The sequence below is a fragment of the Gymnoscopelus microlampas genome (genome assembly GCF_963454915.1).
Source record: "Gymnoscopelus microlampas genome assembly, chromosome: 17".
Lineage (NCBI taxonomy): Eukaryota > Metazoa > Chordata > Actinopteri > Myctophiformes > Myctophidae > Gymnoscopelus > Gymnoscopelus microlampas.
This window is the reverse complement of record NC_139954.1, coordinates 11,842,780-11,860,304: the sequence shown is the minus strand read 5'-3', so window position 1 is coordinate 11,860,304 and position 17,525 is coordinate 11,842,780. Positions and strand designations below refer to the sequence as shown.

General features: G+C 43.2%; 1 protein-coding gene across 4 annotated transcripts in view; it reads right to left on the bottom strand.

Moving 5' to 3' along the window:
- Positions 1 to 6,574: 6,574 nt before the first annotated feature.
- The window catches only part of man1a2 (mannosidase, alpha, class 1A, member 2), a 188,926-nt gene continuing 177,975 nt past the window's right edge, over positions 6,575 to 17,525 (bottom strand). For 3 of the 4 annotated variants that reach the window (XM_084084766.1, XM_084084763.1, XM_084084764.1), the window contains exons 14-16: positions 12,561 to 12,676; positions 9,858 to 11,165; positions 6,575 to 9,790 (exon numbers count right to left, since the gene is read on the bottom strand). In XM_084084766.1, the coding sequence (XP_083940892.1) occupies positions 11,030 to 11,165; positions 12,561 to 12,676 (252 nt within the window). In that variant the 3' untranslated portion in view covers positions 6,575 to 9,790; positions 9,858 to 11,029. Of the gene's footprint in view, positions 9,791 to 9,830; positions 11,166 to 12,560; positions 12,677 to 17,525 lie in introns of those variants that run through there. The other variant, XM_084084765.1, reaches the window with a different exon arrangement.

Below are 17,525 nucleotides of genomic sequence, written 5' to 3'. Positions count from 1 at the left end.
ACACAGACCGAGTAGATTTTTTTTTTACCATTTTATCATTAAAAACTTTGTGTTTTGCCAATTATTTGGGGGGCCCACTTGCCATATATCCCCACGCACGGCCCACGGGTTGGGGAATCACTGATCTTCAGTAATGTGCCTCTTCACAGGGTTCACAGTTTATTTATTCTTTTGTCGCCAACTGTTTAAGTACTCAGTCTGTCCGAGTGTTAGCAGACTCATTGCATTAAACTGCAATATACTCACCGATCACATTTTCCAGTAACCTCACCGTGACTGTCTGTCTGTTTGACTGAGGGAAGGCTCACTTTTTCCCCCACACAGAGAGGGACTCTCTCTCTCTGCCCCACAGCAGTGGTTCTTTAAGTGGGGTCCGGGGACCCCCAGGGGTCCTTGAGGGAGTTCCAGGGGGTCCCCAGCTAAATGAAAGATAGTTAGGAAGCAAATAGACCCTTATGGGTCTGTTACTCTGAGAGTGTACAAATGGAACCAAATGGACCCGTACCATCTGTCCATTTGGTTCCATTTGTACACTCTCAGAGTTACATTAACATTAATTTTACAATATAAATTATAATATTATATAAAGAGATAGAAATGCCATTTAAATGGGGGTCCGTCCGTAGTCTAATGCATGTCAAACTGGGGGTCCTTTAATTAAAATGGTTGAGAATCACTCCTTAGAGCTGCAAAAAAATCTTCTCTTATGGGGGTCCCTGGCATATCTTTTAAAATGGGGGTCCGTGGGCTAATAAGTGTTAATTTGGGGGTCCTTGACATGAAAGAGTTTAAGAACCACTGCCTTACAGCAGTGTATATATATAGTTCTCAACGTTTTCGTGCCGAGAACCCCCAAATGTATATGTATTTGGCCGTGGACCACACATCTGAAAAGTTTTTTTGCACGAGAACCCCAGAAGAGAAGATTTAAACAATCCAAATTATTCAAATGTTCCAATATTTTTCAAATACTTTCAAAAATAGCAGATGTACTAATAGCAATAAACACAACAGTCATAAAAATAACTGAAATCTAGTACAACAATGAGCCTACTGCCATGTGTTCACGTATTTCTATGAATGTAAAATATACTGTATGCTAAGTTGGGTAAACGAAGATAAACAACTTCCTCTACACAAACATCCATCAGTGGTGCTCACAGCTGTGTTTTGTTATTCTTATTTAATCCTGGCTTGAGGCACCTGTCTTATTCCTAAAGCCATTCACTCTCAAATGATAGGCCTAATATAAACACACTAAACCAGTTCATCCGCCTATTAAATGAACCATGAATACTGTATCTGTCACACATACTGTACAGCAGTTTTACAAACAGATATTCTTTTAAGCGTTTGTACAGTGGAGAAGGAATGACATAGTATAGCCAATGAATTACTCTAACTACAGCAGTAAGTGATTCAAACACATGTAGAAAGCAAGCCAGAGCAGTACATGTTTTACTAAACTTTTGATACTCCTTGTGTGCCATAAATATAACCTTAATCTTGGTTCATAATTTGTGAGGGAGAAACAGAACAGACAAATTGTGTGGGAGCTCATTTGTTTTCTCATTAAAGCATTTCCCATTAAATTTATACTTCTCAGGGGGCAAACGTTTAATCATTTTGCTAATAAGGTCGTTTTAACCCTCCTAAAATAGCTCCCATGGTAATAATACAAATTTATGAATGCACTGATTGAGCCTAACAGAATGTTTTCTGTCTCTGACACAGAAGCACTATACTCCCCCCTATTGGCGACACACGGTAAATGCAGAACAAAAACCCTATCTTACCTACACAGACAGTGGTTTACAGACAACACTAAAGAAGACTAAGACGCCAAAGCTTCTTCAAGATAGTCAAGACAACAACAACCTTGTCCTAAAGCAAATGATATTATTATTAACAGATGACACAAGCTAGTGTCTGAGTGACCATGACACAAAGACTAGTGTAGCCTACCGAACAATGGGACAATTCCTTTTAAGGTCAAAACCTTGACCTTTCTAGATCACAGTGACCTTGGCAGTGCCTTATAGGCTACAGCTGTCCTTTCCCCTGGTGTCTCTGTCACTCTCTTTCTTTCACTCACTCGTCTCACAGACACATGCACACAGAGCAGGACATGGCTTTGGCAAACAGTCAAACTAAATATTTGACGACCAACTATTCAGATCAGAAGTCTGGAAGCGATAAAACACATTTACAACATACTGTAAACGTTTCCTCAAGGTCTTAAATTATACCACAGTACTGTACTCAATAGTTTACAGCTCGCCCACTATGAGACAGAGAGAACTCAACACTAGACATTAAGGATATTACAATATACACAAACAACGCATGGTGGTACCCACACACACAGGTGTGAACACTGACTTGATCAACAAACAGAAATACTCCCAACCTCACACATACATGCCTCTAGTTCTAGAGTCTAGAGACATCAAGTTCATGTCTCTCTTGGGAATACAAAAACACAAAGACATACAGGCAGGCACATAATATGAGACACGCACGTGTGCGCGCGCACACACGCACACACACACACACACACACACACACACACACACACACACACACACACACACACACACACACACACACACACACACACACACACACACACACACACACACACACACAGCAGAATATAATCAGTCATGGAACAAACAGACAACACAAATATTTGCCTTCATCTAATCAGGAAATGCAGACACAGAGATCGACCGAAGATTAATCTAATTACACATACAGTGGAGTAGCTTCTGCTTAGCAATGGCCTCAATGACACAGATCCTAATCACTGCCACATGTAATACCTAGTGCCACTCTGTGTATGTACTGTACTGTACTGTATGGTAGTAGCAAAACATATGTAAGCCAAGTGGTACATCATTATGAAACAGTATAGGGTGAAACTATTGATCATTAGATTGATAACTTTTTCGATTAATCAAATTATCGAGGTGTTTTTATGCAGTATATCAATGCATTAACGTGAAAAAAAATCGAATTGATTTCTTATAATCAACTAAATTGATTAATTTGATTAACCACTTTAAGCAGTTTTATGCTTTACATACAACTGTGTTGAGCAAAACAAAATTATACATTTTTTATAATCGATTAAATCAATTAGTTTGATTAACTGTTTCACCCCTAAAACAGTATAATGTGATTCAAATATAAGGCTCTGGGAGAATCTAGTATGTGTTGCTTTGTGCCACTGTTCTTTTAAACAGATTTAGTGTAAACTGAGGAATGTAAGGTTATTATATACAGTAGGTATCGCTACTGTGTCTCGTACATTAATGCACACTGCTTGGGTAGCTTCTGTATTGTGACCTTTTTAGTTTAGATTTAAATGTCTTTACCAAAATTAATTTTCTACTTTAGTTTGCTGCTGCCATAACTACTTGTTTGGCTTATAAAATGACCAATTTGTCCTTGGGGTGTTTGATAAAGATTTAACATATTTGCACGGGTGCACCTTGAACAAGCAGAAGACAAAAGTCAAAACTATACAAACAAAACAAACATTCGCCGCTTATTTGCACAATAGGTGCCAACAGAAAGCAAGCGAGTGTTCCTGCCATGCCGTGCAGGTACTGTCCTCGGCTGTACAAAAGGGCACAGGAGTGATATCACCTTGCCCTTTAACTTTAGCCTCTGTGTCTCAAACAAAAACAAATTGGGAAACGTTTTCATTAACCACTCAAAACCCCATATATGGTTGACTGGACTGGAGTCCCTCAGGACTCAATACTAGTATTTTCTGTTTCTGTTGTGAGGAAGGCTTTGGCTGAAAATAGCCGATCGACACTGCAACGCGTTGTGAGCTTGTCGATTGGCTATTTTCTACGAAAGCCTTCCCCTCAATAAGGATGCCGGGGTTTAAGTGGTTAAACCCTGTATACTTCGCTGACTGGAGTACCCCAGGGATATGTACTGGGCCCCCTCCTTTTTTCCCTCTACACCAGTTCGCCAAATGTACCCGTCGATCCACTGAACAGGGATGCAAGGGCTTTTATGCGGTTAACTTTGGCGTCAAGTGTCTCAAACAAAGACAAATTGGGACACGCGTTTTCATTGAACAAGCAGCACAGAGCTGGGAGTGAACTCTGCTTGGGTTTAAATTTTAAACACAAAGAAAATTGCCCCTCATCTTTAATTCCAGGATTTATTTGAGTAACTTATGAGCACCATATATTTTGGTGATGGAAGTTCCCAGGAACTAGATTAAATTGCACCGTCCCCCAAACTCCTGCTGCCAAAATTCATATTAAGATTAAAAAGCTCACTTCACACAGTGTTGGATATAAATCACATACAGTATGCGTGGTTCTACTGGCTCAGAACAGTAGCTCAAGAACCATCGAAAAAGCGAAAATATTATCTTGTGACTGAAAATGTAATTATGTTTAGGTATTATCATTCTAAACCTATGTTTGCTGCTGTTCTACATACATCCAACCAGTTGAAGAAATCACAGCTTTGACCTTTGCTTTCATGAAATTCCTGAGACCATTCATGTTTTATGGAAGATGCTTTTAAATATGTATTCTATTGCTAGTTTGACCATTTCAAATACTCTTTCATCTTAAAATAACTAATAGCGAAAATAGCAGATCTGCAAGCTCACAACACGTCGCGGCGCAACGTGTTGTGAGCTTGTAGATCTGCTATTTTCGGAAGACATGCTGGTTCCAAATGACTGAAATCAGTGGCAACTGATGAAGACTACAAAGAGACCGGTTGAAGGAAAAATGAAATCACCAGGAGACTCGGTTTGTTATTCTGTTCACTTTTCATAACGTCTTTATTTGAATTTGTGTCTCATTTTTAAACATATTTACAAGTCTCTCTTAAGTTTGTTTGTTTTCTTTTTCAGTAAAAATACAAATACGGAACACTTTGACCCCAGCAGAGAGCCCCCCCCAAAGTTTTCGGTTTCCTCGCCTATACCACTCAGTAGCACCCCCCCCCCCCTCCTCCCCCGGGCTTGATCCCGATTGGATAACAGATGATGATGTCAGTGTGATGTCAGAGAATGGGTCTGGGAGGTGTGGGGTTATGTGGATGATGAGGGTGAGAGATAAAAGACTGTACTGCATCAATATGCTGCAACAACAGACAGAGAGAGAGAGATACTGGATGCATCCATCATTGCCCCCAGGTTCGCTACTGAGGTCTACAATTAACGCATGGCCGACTAACCACTTAAACCCTATATACTTAGTTGACCGGGGTCCCCCAGGGCTCCATACTAGGTCTGATTGTTTTTGTTCCCCTCCACACCACATCTCTTCACCAAAAAATTGACAATCTTGTGAACTTGTGGATCTATTATTTTTCGCAGAATCTTTGCCCCATAATAGGGACGCTAGGGTTCCGGTGGTTAACTCGTAGCCTAATATATTCACAGAGAATGCAGCAACCGTGGCAGCCATGTTTGACGGTTGCTTATACGGAGACAGTTATCAGCCCTTGCGGCTGATATTACTCATAACCCCCCCTTGGTCTTTGTATTACTGCCATCACACAGGGAGGGACAGGACTTAAGGCCTATTTTTGAAAAAGAAAAAGGAAAAAATAAAGTAGATGCAGATACAGTAGATCATTTGTGGCGGGCAGAAACCTCTCATCTCCATATTCGTTTTTTTTTTCCCGTAAATGAACGCCATACTTGATCATACTACAGCGTCACACAAAAGCATCAAAAGTAGCAGATCCACAAGCTCATTTTGAGCTCGTTGATCTGCTACTTTTACAATTTTAGAATATGAATCCTGGAAAAGTAACAGTTTTAAGCATATGAGGTTTCCACCTGACAGAGATGAGATGACTGATGTCACATACTGGCCACATGACGCCCTGTCTTGTTTAGCAACCCCAATATTAACAGTAGAGTTGAGGGCTTCATTCACATTCAAGCCATTCTTGAAGTAGATATTATCTCCAAAACATATCGCAAACTGTGTTATCATTCGAAGGCTGGTTCCATCCAATCTACAGTAACAATTAAACAAGGATGCAACCCTTTCTTGAGTTTATCTCCTCTGAGGGGGAAATAATAAAAGGTGGGAATGGTGACTTTATTTTCATTAAACAGACTCATTTCCCTGTGGAGCTGTATAAAGTTCATCTCCTCTGTTCAAAGACTGGATGGTCAGTCGTTTTGGAAAACAGGACACATATCTGTGACCTGCCCTGTTGCTTTGATTAGAGCGCGCTGCTATCTCGCTCTCCATCCAATGACCCAATAACCAACTGGAAAAGTCATGACACACCAGCAAAACCCTAGAAAACAAGTGATTCTGTCAACTGCTATGACGTAACTTTGGTTCCTATAGCGCAATATCCACATCATATCCACTATTTCACAACCCTGTCTGCATTTAGAGGCTGTTGCCCAATTTGATCTGCTTTATTAAAAAGAACATTGTGCCATTGTGTTCAGAAGAATAGTTTGGCAAAGTGAGAAGTTGTGAAATGGTGTGTATATATTCTGTACTCTATGGGTGGCTTTGTCTGATTTTTGTTAGATGATTGTTAGATCAGAAGAGGACAAAGTTAACTTTTTATTAAGACAAGAAATCACATTTTAAAATATATTTTAAGTTAACGGACCTGTCCATTTTTTACTTTTATTTTTGTAAGCTCATGCGCTCATACGGTGCAATGCGCTGAGCTTGTAGATCGGCTATTTTATATGTCATACAATGAAGTATCTAGGGCTTAAGTGGTTGGAGGAACACTAGTTTACAAAAATGGACAAAAATAAGTCAAAACATCAAAAGGAATGACAAGTCCGCACAACACTTTTTACTGTGCAAAACAAACGTTTCAACCACAAGTTCATCGCCTGACGAAGACCAAACTTGTGGTTGAAATGTTTGTCTGTTTTTCTCAGGTAAATGTTGGAGCAGCAAGTGGTTGCGTGGACTTTTCATTCCTTTTGAAGTTAAAGGTACTGTTCGACTCTATCAGCCTTATCTGCATGTTTTCATCGACGGAGGTAATGGTCAATAGTAGCAGTACATACTGTCTGTAATGTCCAATCGACAGAGTTAATGTCACAAATCCACTAAACATCCACACATTTGGATGCGAAGCATTCCTTTAAAAAAAAAATGTTTGGGTATGTAGGGAAGCTGAAATCCAACAAGTCCGTTTTTACTCTGTTATGGTAACAGCTACGTTCAGAAGGGAGATGATGATGATGATGACGATGAGAGAAAATGAACAGTGATTTATATCTCAGAATAGCCTGACAACCTCCCCCCACGCAAAACAAAGAAGAAAAAAAGACAAGACAAATAATAGAAAACAGCACAATATTGGCTAAAGCAGGCATCACATAGCGACATTTGATAAGGCTTGAAAACAAAGTCAAAATAAGACGGGACATAAAAAAATATTCCTGGGTAAGTGCAATTTCTCCTCCTCAGCTCATGTACAAGATTTCCTCTCCTGCCTCATTTATAGCCTGTTGTACCGAAAACAGACGATTTACAAGATCACAACACGTTGTGAGCTTGTAAATCGATTTTTTTTTTCAGGACGCGAAAGCATCATACGACAAAGTATAAATCAGACTGTCTGTAACCCACTCTGACTTCCTGTCTGACGAAAAGCCATCACCTGTTCAGCAGTACAGGGACTTTTAATCACAACACAATCCCCATATCGTAGGGCAGAAACCTCCCATCTCCAAACTTTGTGTTTTTTCGTAAATTAACGGCCAACTTGATCATACTGCAGCGTCACACAAAAACAGCTAAAGTAGCTTTAGCAGTAGCTTTAGTCCTTTAGCTGTTTTTGAATTTGAATGCTGAAAAGTAACAGTTTTGGACATATGAGGTTTCGACCCGACAGAGGCGATATAATATCTTGAGACGCACGCTCACGCACACACACTCACTCACTCACGCACACACACGCAGTCGCTCGCTGAACACGTTAATGAATCCAAACTCCTATGAAGTGGTAACTGGAATGAGTACAAAACAAGTGTTTCAAAGAGCAGAGTGGGGGAAAAAAACAAAACAAAAACAGTTTTTTTTTGTTGGCCAGCGGCCACAGAGGCTGGTGGTGCATCGCGTTCATCCTTCTTCTTCTAGCAGTGGAGCAGATATTATTATTTAGAACAAAAGTAGGACATCTCCCCCAATGATAGTCACAGTCCTGCCAAAGTGGGCTGGTGCAGAAGGAAAAAAAAAAAGAAAAAAGTTACCGACACCCACTGCCAACTTCATAGCGTTTGGATGGAGGTCAATTCGCACTCCGGGGGTTTTTACCAGAAATAAAATAAAATAAAAATAGTATCCGTTGATTTCAGTTCAAACCCAGACGCCAAATGAGATTTTTCTAATCAAAGTGATAACACGGGTAGTGTTCATGTGGGGCTGTTTCTCATTTACTTCCCGTTTCCACTGGGTACAGTAGTTTCACTGTAATCCTTTACTTTCCCCCTCTACACCAGGCGGTGCTCCCGTCTCCAACTGCACCCCCTGTCATCGACGTTCAGCCGGGCCTCCAATTGGTGCAACGTTTGTTGACAACTTTCAACCCCGGAGTCCCTTCTTGTTTTTGGGAACACAATCCAAAAAAAGAGCTAAAATAGCTGATCTACAAGCTTGTGTAGAGCTTGTGCTGTAGATCCACTTATTTGAGCTTGTTTTTGAAACAGGGGGCTTAGGTGGTTGTTAAGCAAATCAGACCCGTTCAAGAGAAGCCAGCTGTCACCGCAGGATCCCCAGTCCGTTTAATCTTGGCTAAAAAAAAAAGGAAAGAAGGTAAACATTTTCACAAGACGTCATAATCCAAAGCCAAATCCTGTTGGGACACACGACAAAGAGTTTCTGTTGTTTGAGATAAGCCGGCGTAGAGGAGCACTGGTAGTGGCATCGGGGTACGTCAACGTCAAGTCAAATTCAGTCATGTGTGGCGCTGACTTGTCTTGGAAGTGGGGGGGGGGGTGTGTGCCACATCTACAGACATACGGTACTGCTTGGCAAAAGGATTCCTGTTTTGAAAGGCCAGTAAGACCACAGTAGGCGTGAAGAACCCAGGCTGTCAGGTGTGTATGCGAGTTTTACACAAAGGCAGTTGTCCAGTTGATAGTGGTGGTGCGGTGGAGACATAATGGGAGGGGGGTGGTGTTTCCTGTGCAATGTGTGCCCCCCACCACACCGTGTAAGATGAACACAACTGATATCTGCGTCACACACACACACACTCACGCGCGAACAAACTCACACATTCAGAATCTAGCTGAAAATTAAGTCGGATTGAGTAGCGAAAAAAGAATGTCCCGCCGCCCCAGTCGAGAGCACAGGTGAGAGGAAGAATGCAATTATGGAATGATATGATAAGAAACGCAGGAGGGAGGAGGAATAGGATAGAGAGAGAGAGAGAGAGAGAGAGAGAGAGAGAGAGAGAGAGAGAGAGAGAGAGAGAAGCGGCATGGTCCGAGTAGCAGCAGAATGGTTTGACAAGAAACCAGGTGATGGCGTGATGAGTCTCTGACCGGGAGAACCAAAAAAGTGGAAAAGATGTTAAAAGAAAAACCAAAGGAGGTTGGTGTGACGGAGTGGCAATAAAGAGGAACATAAAAGTTATTCCAACGTTATTATTATTGTTCTGTTTATACATCTGTCCATCTTTTTTTTCTTTTTAAAGGAGAAGTGGGAGGGGAGGGCTTCCGTTCCCCCTCCACTAAAGCCTGACTTATACTTAGTTGCACACTGGTGTTGCCTGCGGTAAATAGCAGATCTACAAGCTCACAAGGCGTCACATCCGTGACGCCTTGTGAGCTTGCAGATCTGCTATTTACAGAGCACGACAACCGGCACGCAACTAAGTATAAATCAGGCTTTAACAAAGACACGAGCTGGCTAAGAGCCCCCCAGGTCAGCATTTCAACAAGATGAACAGTAAACAGGAAGCTGATGGGAGGGGACAGCTAGGGGACAAGGGGGGGTGGGGGTGGGTTTCAGCCCCCCACCTCCTCCCCGGCGACGACTTGTCCAGTACGTAAAAGCAAACCAACAAACGAACAAACAAACAGAAACCCCCCCGTTTCCACCACCAACCCTTTAACAGTTCTCCAACGCCACCGTCCTCCTGGTCAGTGCAATCTGTCATTCCTTCAACGTGTCTTTTGTCTTGTGTTCCTTCACCAACCCACACACCGATGCTCGCCGCTCGCCTCAACCAAGAGTCCGTCTGCACGAGAACAGCGTTTTTAGTCTAACCCCCCTTCCCCGTCTCCAAAAAGAAAAGAAAGTTCCAATGACAAGCAATTAAAAAAATGACCTCAACCAAACAATCAGTCCTGATTCGAGGTCGGTCCTTCAGCGCTGGGGGGGGGGAACAACGAACAAAACTAAATAAAGTCTTCACAATCAATCCCAGCCAATCACGACGACACCGAGAAACCCCCAACCTGCCGTCCTTCAAATATAAGCAGAGAGAGAGAGAGAGAGACAAAGAAGAGAGAGAATGGTGAAAAGAGCGAGAGGAAGAAGATAGGCAGACGGAGAGATAAAGTTATAGCAGTCATAAGAGTGCGAGGCTACAAGTCCCACGTCCTCGTCACTCTTCAGTGGTATTTGGGGGGCGGGGCGGGGCAGGGGGTGGGGCCTAGGCCGTGTACTCCCCCCCCTTCCCCCCGCCCCTACACACAAGTGGTCCCTCCCCTTCATCACTGTCCGGCTGTCCGTCGTCCCCTCTGTCCTTGATCCTGGCGGGTGACGGTCCTTAAAACGTTTGTGGAGTTTCTTTTTGGAGCTGTTTATGTAAAATATAGTCCAGTGTGTGTCTGAGGCAGCTCGCCCTGCTAGTTCTGGAGGAGGTGTCCTCCAATTCCTTCTGTCTGTGTCTGTGTGTGTGTGTGTGTGTGTGTGTGTGTGTGTGTGTGTGCGTGTGCGTGTGCGTGTGCGTGTGCGTCTGTGTCTGTGTGTGTGTGTGTGTGTGTGTGTGTGTGTGTGTGTGTGTGTGTGTCAGTCAGTCGGTCGGTCTACTGCTGGGCCGGCTGGCTGCCAGGCAGGGTGATGTTGCCCAGGTGCAGGACGGGCAGAGGGTGGGCCTCCGTGTTGAACACCCAGCTCTCCAACGGCATCAGGTCATCACTGGAGAACAACAGGTACAGATACCTGGAGGAAGAGAGAGAGGAGAGGAGAGGTGCAGGAGTATTATAAATCAAAGGAGGAAATTGAAGGGTTGAGATAGAGAGGAGACAGATAGATGGCAGTGTGAAAACAGAGAGATAATGGTAAAATAATATATATTGTTGCTTTCGGGCAGATCTTATCTCCATATTATAACTTTTTGTGTTTTTTTTTTCATTTTGGAGAATAACATGTCCCTATTCTGGGCATGTTATTATTGGCCGAAAATCCAGAGAAGAGTTTCCCAAAAAAAATCTCTCGTCAAAGATAGCGTATCTACAAGCTCACAACACGTCACAATACAACGCATTGAAAGTAAAATAAAATAGTGTTTTTAAGACTTAATATAAAATGGTGAAATCCTTCATGAAGCCACCAGCAGGGGGAACCAGAGTGCAGCCTTAGCTCTTGGTCCACGGGGTGAGTCAGGGGGCTAACTACCATTTGTTTGATCTACTGACCACAGTGGTACTGACCCTGACATCATTCACCTGCCACTCTCACCAACCTCTCAGCTGCAGTGGGTCTAGTTTAGTGTGATTGGTCTGTAATGTCCAGTTGCACTAAATCAGGGGTCTTCAAAGTTTTTCAGGCCACGGACCCCCTAGCTGAGAGAGAGATGAAGCAAGGACTCCCTCTATATTGTATAACATTGTGTTTTAGATTAAACTTTTATGCCAAAAATAGCCGATCTACAAGCTCGAGCTACGAGCTTGTAGATCTGCTATTTTTGGCTAAAGTTCTCCTCAGAAAAGGGATGCTAGGGTTCAAGTGGTTAATGTAAAAAAAATCATAATCATATCACACAAAGATTTGACGGCCCCCCTGTAGTAACTCTGAGGGCCCACTAGGGGTCCCGGACCCCTGTTGAAGACCCCTGCACTAAATGATGGAGGCCTGCATATCCTGTGTTCAGCGCTTCATGTTAAGGGTTGTCTGTGCCCTTGTGCCAAAGCAAATTCCTTGCTTTTTTAAAAGCAAGAGGACTCCGGTACTTTAACTCAAGTAAAAACATCCGGTACTTTAACTCAAGTAAAAACATTGACAGAGCAATTTTCACTTGTAGCGGAGTCATACTTGACCAGAATTATCTATACTTTGACTCAAGTGCTGGAGTAGAGTACTTTGTTCACCACTTGGTGACACTGGGTGGAAACAATATGGAGATGCAAAAAAAATAACAGCATCTCTGTCGGGTGGAATTACCACATTATGTCCATTGTCCAAAGCTGTTACTTTTCAGGATTCAAATAGCAAATGTAGCAGATCTACAAGCTGGAAAACCAGCGCTGTAGTATGATCAAGTAAGGCGTTGATTTACGCAACACAAAACGTTTAAATATGGAGATATTAGGATGGATGGTGATCAGGACTGCTTACTTGAGCGTCTCGGCCAGGAAGAAGCTCTGCTGCACGTCGTCGTAGGTGGGGTTGGACGAGTAGACGTCCTTCACCCCGGAGAAACCTCCGCTCACCCTGCAGTACTTATCTATGGCCTGCAGGAGGAGACACACAGGGATGGAGAATCAGAATTGTATTGTTACTTCCATAATACACACTAGGCATACAAGGGAGCGAAATACCGTTCTCCGGAACTCATGGTGCTTGTGACATTTAAAAACAACACAGACACATTAAAAAGAGGCAAAGGCATTAAAAAGGTAGAGAGAGAGCTGACAACAAGATTGGTAAAAAAAAAAGTGCTGATGCATTCAAAGTGCAATATAGTACTATTCAAAAGCGCTATTCAGCTCAAGATGTTGGTTTTGGGGGCAGTATATGCCCCCCCCCCTCAAAGAAATAACAGCATTGCGGAACCAATGCATAGACTTTAGGGCAGTAGCAGAGGGAGCAGTGTTAAGGGGGAAAGGAGTAAGAGGGAGTGTTGAGAGAGGAAAGGGGTGATGAATACGAGAGAGAGAGAGAGAGAGAGAGAGAGAGAGAGAGAGAGAGAGAGAGAGAGAGAGAGAGAGAGAGATAAAAGGTCGGAGGATAAAGAGAGGTTTGGAATAACAGGGGGAGGATTAGAAGGAGGAGAGAGCGCAAAAAAGAATGAGAGATAGAGAGAGAAAATGACTGGAAACAAGAGAGGTCCATTTTAATAAGCTTACATGCATGGCATAATTCATTCCTTTGGCTGTGACAAAATAAGAGTGAGTCCTGGTGAGACAAACACTTGGAACAGATTAAGCAGAAAGAACCACAATATGGCCTTGGTCCTCCTTGTCCGACATTGTAGTCAATCTAAAACACCTTGTAAGTCAATGGTTCCTAAACTAGGGGTCCCCAAAAGATTTTGGGGGGTCCCAAGATGGTAAGTTTATGTGCAACATTGTTTTCTCACTCAACAGTAAACAAACCTACATACAGTATAAGTGTAAACAGGGTATCTACACATTTCTAAAGTTACAATTTAAGGATGAAAAAAATTAAAACTAATAAGACGACCATTACTACGTCAAAAGTAACCAACAAACTATACTATAAAAATGGTCAAACATTGGCCAAATTGTTAAATATCACCTAAGAAGGAGGCAAACATTTAGAAAATAGCCGATCTACAAGCTCACAACGCCTCGCATTGTGAGGCGTTGTGAGCTTGTAGTTTGACTATTTTCACAATATTTACCTGTGGAACTGAGTCAAACGAAATGTATGCCTACAATTCCAATTTTGGGGGGTCGCGGCCTGAAAAGTTTGGGAACCCTTGTCCCTAGACCAGTTATTGTCTTCTACAATATGTGCATACATATAGGTTTTTTTCCTTTACAAGAGAATTCCCGGCGGCGACCGCATCTCATCGACTTTTTGTGCCGCCTCGACAAAACTTCTGACCGGTGTCAGCTTGTAAAAACACTACTAATGCAAGCGCTGCGCTCCGTGAATTTCTATCATTTGCAGCTGCAATGGAGGCATTACTCCAACGTAGCACTGTATCGTAATCAGCACAATGCACAGCAGAAAGGCGAAAGCCTCAAGAAGAATGCAAAGTAATCTCCCCCGGCAGCAGCAGCCGTATGCACGGAGTGGGTGACCAGACGTCGCTCCTCTGAGATCTCATTGTTGTGTTCGGACAGATGAATGTTGTTTTCTTTTGCACCCAAGCACATCTAAATTGTCTTTTACACACACAAGCATTGCACAACGTCCAATATTTTCAACCTAAATTACGTCCCCCTCAGTGTAGCAGTTTTGCCAATTTTGCAGATATGGATCATAACAGTGATTTCTTTTAAAAGAAAATAGAGTTTAAGGAAGAGAAAGGCAGTCATCGTCTGATCATTAATGTCCGTTTAAAAGTAGGATTCATATTAATAACGAGATGTGGTTTATTTGCCTCGTCTGAAACTAATAGTCAGGGGATATTAGCAGAAAGATTTCCAATCTTGGAATAAATCCCTTACCAAAAAAAATCTTCACCAATGTGTTCTCCTTGGGAAACTGCATTTCAGTCTTTGTGAGATGTGTTACTAGACACTTTTACAAACACATTGGTGAAGATTTTTTTTGGTAAGGAATGTATTCCAAGATGTTTTTAATATCCCCTGACTATAAGTACAAAAACAACCGCAGGAGGTTGATCACGGAGAGGTGGAGATTAACACAGACGCACCCAATCTCTGTGTGTTCACCGGCTTCCCTGATTGGCCAACCGGACCCATTTGCGTCATGTTTGTGGTGCTGCGCCAATCTCACCACTCAAACAGAGAGCGTCTCCTTTCAAACCCCAATGGTTCTATTGAGCCCCCCGCCCACAGGAGTGGCCCAATTCTCTCACAACTTGCTACAAAAATCGCTCATGCAAAACTATATAATCTCCTAACTCATTTTCCACCTTCACATGTGTCTCCTTCTCTAATAATCAAAAAGTGCTATATATTTCATCTCGCAAATTACTTCCGGATGGTTCGTTTTGCACCTTTTTTGCCACATCGGTCACGGGAAAGAAATAAGCGCTGCCGTGGTCTATGGAAACGAGCCCAAAAGTGCACCCAAATAAGCCCAAAATCGCTTATACAAACAGTCAGACCTGGCAACGCAGCCTACGCCAATCATGTGTGAGACATCTACAAGCTATGGGGCAGAGACGCTATGTGCCATACACCGTATCTTAGCAACAACAACAGCGCTCACTCTCATTGGTCGTGTCATGCCAGGAGCAGTTTCCAGACAATGGCATCGCAGAGAGAGTTTGCTGTAGCCATGATCAGAGTCAGTCGCAGCAACGACGGACAGGGAGCTGTTATAGCTGACATGTAGCTAACGCTAACGTCGCTGTCATGCCTGCAGCGGCCTTGCAATCACTTTGTCAACAATGCACGTTCGTGTGCCGAATGTTATTATTGCTGCTCAGTCAGTCCATTGCAGATGGTGTATGTTGTGGGCTCCTGGAGAACTGTGTAGCTCCACACTAACTCCAGTAACTAACGTAATGGCAGGACCGCCCCGTGCAACACACGTTTAGGCTGCATTATGGCAATGTAGTAATTTCACGTAATTTCGGTCCGATTAGGGCACTGGTTATCAACCTTTCCAGCCCCCCCCCCCTCTCACGTTGAGAGGCGTTGTACGCTTGTAGATCGGCTATTTTTAACATGTTTGCCTCTTTCTTATATTATTTGCCAATGTGGCCAATGTTTTATAGTATTGTTTGTTGACTACTTTTGTTGCATACATGGCCTTTTCCTGTACTTTCGTTTATTTATTGTCTCCGCCAGGCCGAAAGGCATGGCGCAAGAGTATGTTTCACCCCCTGTCCGTCCGTCTGTGGATAGCTACACTCTCGCATCCTTGCCTTGATCGCAGCGAAACTGTGCACACACACTCCCTGGATGCCAATTCACAACCTCTGCCCCATTTCTTTCACATGGCCCAGTGTTATAGTGCCACCACCAGGAGGCCGCTTTTTGCAAAACACATTTTTTCACAGTACTCCTACATATTTTGTCCAAACATCACGCAAATCGGTACACAGCATCTCCATAGTCATTTAAAAACAACGTCTCTTTCCGATTTTTCATATTCCATCCTGATTGGCTAAAAATGGCTTCCAAAGTCTGCAGGACTGCTCCATTTGGACCAAAATGCCTCAAATTATGAACACAGCATGCACTTTCCGTGCACCTTTGCACCCACATTCCCACTATGCCTAGGAAGAAATTTCACTTCAGATTTTTCTAATCAGCCTCATGGTGGTGCTATAACAGCCCGATTTGTGTTTTCACCTATAACTGCACCAATCTGTGTAAAACTTTGTATGTGCACTCTCTAGAGGTCAAGGAAAAACCTTTGCCCTGCTTTTTTCACATCTACCTTTTATAGCGCCACCAGGAGGCCCACTTATGTAAAACATATTTCTTTACATTACTCCTTCCCATTTCATCTAAATGTCACGCAAATCGGTACACATGATCTCTACAGTCATGTGATCAAGACGGATCTGTTTACTTTTTCATATTCCATCCCGATTGGCTACGATTCTCATCTAAAGTTTGCAGGAGTGGCCCGTTTAGAACTAAATGCCGCAAATCATGAACGCAGCGTCCGATTGCGGTCAACTTCGCACACACATTCACACTATGTTGAGGAACAACTGCTACCATTTCAACATTGGCCTGTGGGGGGGTCCCCACCGACAGGTTGAGAACCACTGTATTAGGGGAGAGTCAGTGAGAGCTGGATAAATGAGGTAAAATGTGTCAAAAGGGGTTTCTACGGCTGGGAGAGGAGATACTGTGTCTTTTGGACAAACAGCAGCGTGGTGCTGATGTTTGTTGTGTGAAGCAGCTTAATGTCAGAGTGTTTGTGTTGGAGCGCCTCAGTGCGGCTGCAGAGTTCATGTGCAACCTCTTCCAGAGAGAGATAGAGACACTAGAAACTCTGCTGGAGAAAAAAACAACACTGCTGGGCATTGACTTTCATATGGACATTGATCTACACACTGCAGGTATGTCTGTTACACACACAACATCAAACTACACACTACAGGAATGATGCAGCGTTTGCATTCCAGCCAGCATGCCAGCGTAGTTCCCATATGGTTTCAAGGTGGCCTAAACCATATGGACCCCATGTCAGCAATGTCAGCGGGATCCACTTCAGTCCCAACTGGGATGCCCTTGTGGGACATACGTGTGTTCTACCTGGGCCTTAGGTGGGCCCCACCTAGGCAATTCTATGTGGGGCCGAGGTGGGTCTTAACTGCGATGCCCATGCAGGCTATAAGTAGCTTCTACCTGGCCCTTAGGTGGGCCCCAACTAGCCACGTTTATGTGGGACCAAGGCGGGTCCTAACTGGGTTTGCCCATGCAGCCTTTAACTGGGTTCTACCTGGGCCCTAGGTGT